At 41.2% G+C, this 3,535-nt stretch overlaps 1 protein-coding gene across 1 annotated transcript; it reads right to left on the minus strand.

Annotated features, from left to right (window-relative positions):
• Positions 1-1,152: 1,152 nt before the first annotated feature.
• LOC147640643 (glyoxylase I 4-like) lies at positions 1,153-2,165 on the minus strand. The gene is made up of 3 exons (XM_086813785.1): positions 1,992-2,165; positions 1,760-1,865; positions 1,153-1,646 (listed from the first exon to the last, which is right to left on the minus strand). Exons 1-3 carry the CDS (start codon positions 2,135-2,137, stop codon positions 1,347-1,349), a joined length of 552 nt encoding a protein of 183 aa, XP_086669911.1. The 5' UTR covers positions 2,138-2,165; the 3' UTR covers positions 1,153-1,346.
• Between the last annotated feature and the right edge of the window lie 1,370 nt (positions 2,166-3,535).

Consider the following 3,535-nt stretch of genomic DNA (forward strand, 5'->3'; position numbering starts at 1 on the left):
CTCTAGATATTAGTTGCAAGACTGAAGGCTTCATCCTTTTCATGTTTGGGAAAATCTTGTGGGGTATCTGACATGCTTGATAAAATCTCGAATGGGAGACTCCAAAAATCTCTTGAGGAGGGCTTAAATTTGAAGCCCATTTAGAGTTGCATGGAAATTTTTGGCTTCCTTTGATGCCTAAGAGAAAAAAAGGCAAGTTTGCAAAGATGACACCTTTTAAAAATGAAAAAGTGTCAACATGAAGCATAAGGTCAAGGTGTAGGGTTTCACGAGATATATGGCACAAGAGGTATTTATATGTGTGTGTTCACCCACATGTGGCCCATAGTTATTGATTGTGTGTCAATGTAGCAAATAGTAATGCACTTTACATGTAATTAAACATGCAACTTACGAATAAAGAGTCACAAGTGTTACTGATACAAGATACTCTTCACAAGTGTTCCTGATATAAGATACTTTGTAGTGTGTAGAGCATATATATAGAATTATTTAAATTATTATGTCTATAAAGTAAGGTCACCTACTTATTTTAGATAGAATAAATAAGGGCATATACTTAGTAGTGCCAACTTCTAAGTGGACACAAGTCTAGGATGCTTTTTGGTTAGGATTGAGACATTGTGGAATTTGGGAAATGTTTAAAGGAGCTTGAAAAATAATGCAAAGGTTCAAATTGACTACTAAGTTCTAAGGTGCATTTTGGATAGGATTGAGATCAGGCTTGATTTTTGATAGCCAACCTTGCCCTTCAAAATTGATTGGTTTGGTAAAATATAACAAGTTTTTGTGTATTAGAGCATAATTTTTTACAACCATTTTAAAATTTTACGAGTATTTTACAGCAAGAATGCTCAAAAATAGTCATGACACCCGTCAAAAAGCAATGCTAGATGTTTTGGAATTTGGGCAACAACTTTGAATAAATTTTGGATGTGATTGAATCATTTTGAAACTTGGATGATTAATAAGCTTGGAAGATTAGGAAATTTGAACAAACCTTGAAGACAGACGATCCAAAGTTCCAAATCGACTCACAAATGTATGGGTTACCAAATTTAAGCATGACAAGGTAGCTTTTGGGGGTGGCAAACCGAAGTGGAAACTTAAGCTAACTTTTCACAATTAAAAAACTCAGGAAACCAGATGATGTAAAAACAAAATTCTATTAGAAAAGAGTGGAATCCGATAACTACCATCAAAGGTGACTAACGAGCCTTTGAAACCAACATAAACAATACCACGAATCTTTGAAACCAGCATAAATAATACCATCGGCTTCATTGATGCAAAGCCTGTCATGAAGGATATTATTTTGGGGGACGCCTAAGCAAATGCACTAAGAATCAGGTGTTTTTGCGAAGGTCAGCCAGAGCGCCGCCGAGGGTCGACGGCGTCGGGCGTCGGGCGTACTGCTGGGAACACTTGTTGGTGGCCCTGGAGCACAGGGAGTGAGCGGATGGCGATCGTTTGAGCGGCACGAGCGGCAAGTTGTCGCACGTGCAGACCTCGATCATGAAGCCGTCGGGGTCGTGGAAGAAGATCTGGTCCACCAGGATGCCCGCTTCCTCCACCTGCACCCGCACATGCGGCACTCCCAGCTCTCTCAGCCGCTCCTCCACCTCCCCGATGTCCTGGCACTCTGTCTGCACCACCCCCACCACCATTAATTCATCAACCACCACCACCACCACCACCATCCATCCATGAAATATGGTTATTAACCAGCTGATGCTAAGTTCAACAAATGTTATCTTACTTGGAAAGAGATGTGATTATCTTTGGGATTAATCTCCGTCTTCTTGGGCAGCGTTGCAGAGTTGGGAGCTTCAATCAAGTGGATTCCCATGCCGTAGTTGAAAAGCCTACACAAGCATTTACACAAAATGCATTTGGTCTTTAAGGAGAGCCATGAGAATTATATTATTATCGAAGGTCAATAAACGAGAGAAGCTATATTCTGTTAGAAAACACAGCTTGTGAGCTCTCACCATGCTCCATCAAAGGCGAAGGATCCGGGTCTCTTGATGGGGACGAAGCCGAGAACGCCTTCATAGAAGGCCACCGACCTCTGCACAGAGGAGCAGAGCAAGGAGATATGATTAACAGAGGAGATGGGCAAAGGCTTGTTGGCCATGTGAATTAGGATACGAATGAAAAGACTCCTCGGGAAGAAGAAGCTTATGTAGCGTGTTTGTACGGGGGGTAGTTGGCAGAGCCAAGTCACATGGGCAGCTAGGCGGGCCGCGCATGGTTGGCGTGGCTATGAGCTGTCCATACGATCACGTGCAACTTGAAAGGACACGCGTACGGATGTGCGGGCGGGGTCTCCGCAATGGCCCGCCCCCCCCCACACTTGTCTACGGTGCCATGTGTGGCCGGACATTGGCGTCAAGACTGCTCAAAAGTGGACGGTGGCCCATGAGACGATAAGGATGGCAGGCAACGATTTGTCCCTGTCGGCGGACCATTCTTGTATTACATCCAAGAAACATGTAGACCATATGATGAAACCAGGTACAAGTACTAGAAGAACTGATAACGACTTCCAACAATTATCAAAAACGCACCTTCAAAATTTGGAGAGCCATTAACCAGTATTGAGTACTTCTATAAAAATCCTCCCATAGGCTCCCCCTCCACAACTTCACTCTTCCAAAAGAACCTGAGTTTCGTATAGTTTGCACCTGGATATTTTGAAAAATCATTTTAAATTTAAAGCTTGAAGGTACAAATACCTCCACATTTTGAAAAGTTACTCCACATCTATAGGTTAGCCGACACAGCTAAAGTCAATCGTTTTTTCACTACTTTACCCTATGTAACGTCAATCGTTTTTTCATTACTCTTACGCTACGTAAGCACATGTGTGCGCCATGATGATGTGAGAGAAAAAAGAAAGAAGAAGAAAAGGGCTATATAGAAGGTATTGCAGGGAGGCAATAAGTACAAGTCTCCCCTTCAAATTGTAAATGATCAAGGGAACATGCAATTTCCCTTAAAAATTATGATTTCATTAATGGATTATGGAGAAAGTTAGGTAGCTTGGAAAAAGCTTTTAGGTGAGCCATAAAAGTTGACAACCTTCCATGTTTAACAACAAGAAGATAAGGATGACATAGTCAAAAACGAGTCTTGTCTAGAGGTCTATTCAAGTAGTTTGAAGAGCAATTATTTGTACAATGGTGGATACAAATGAGTCACATGACTAATAAGCACATAGGATGACTTCTCCCTTTTCTTAGACACAAATGGGACCTTTAACAAATGCTTGTTCTATGCGTGGAATTTCTCTTTCATTGTATAACTTTGAAGTAGAATGCTTGGGCCACTATATTGACTATATTTGTTTCTAATTAGAATACCCCTTCTCTTTCCTTATGTACCTTTGAGGTAGAATGCCTAGATACTTTGAACTTAATGTGCTTTTTTTGAAAAGACAAAGAGAGCTATGAAGAGAGAGAGATAGATAGAGAGCACGTGTGTGTGTGTGCGTATCTTAGAAACTACTATAGTGTGTGTGTCTCAAACAAAG

This window comes from Cibotium barometz, chromosome 2, assembly GCF_041138505.1.
Source record: "Cibotium barometz isolate CiBa-2024 chromosome 2, ASM4113850v1, whole genome shotgun sequence".
In the NCBI taxonomy this organism is placed as follows: Eukaryota; Viridiplantae; Streptophyta; class Polypodiopsida; order Cyatheales; family Cibotiaceae; genus Cibotium; species Cibotium barometz.

Coding starts and splice junctions, on each gene's coding strand:
- LOC147640643 (XM_086813785.1), bottom strand. CDS start 2,137: ATGGCCAACAAGCCTTTGCCCATCTCCTCTGTTAATCATATCTCCTTG. Junction 1,866..1,991: donor TTCGCCTTTGATGGAGCATG/GTGAGAGCTCAC, acceptor ATGCTTGTGTAG/GCTTTTCAACTACGGCATGG. Junction 1,647..1,759: donor ATAATCACATCTCTTTCCAA/GTAAGATAACAT, acceptor GGGGTGGTGCAG/ACAGAGTGCCAGGACATCGG.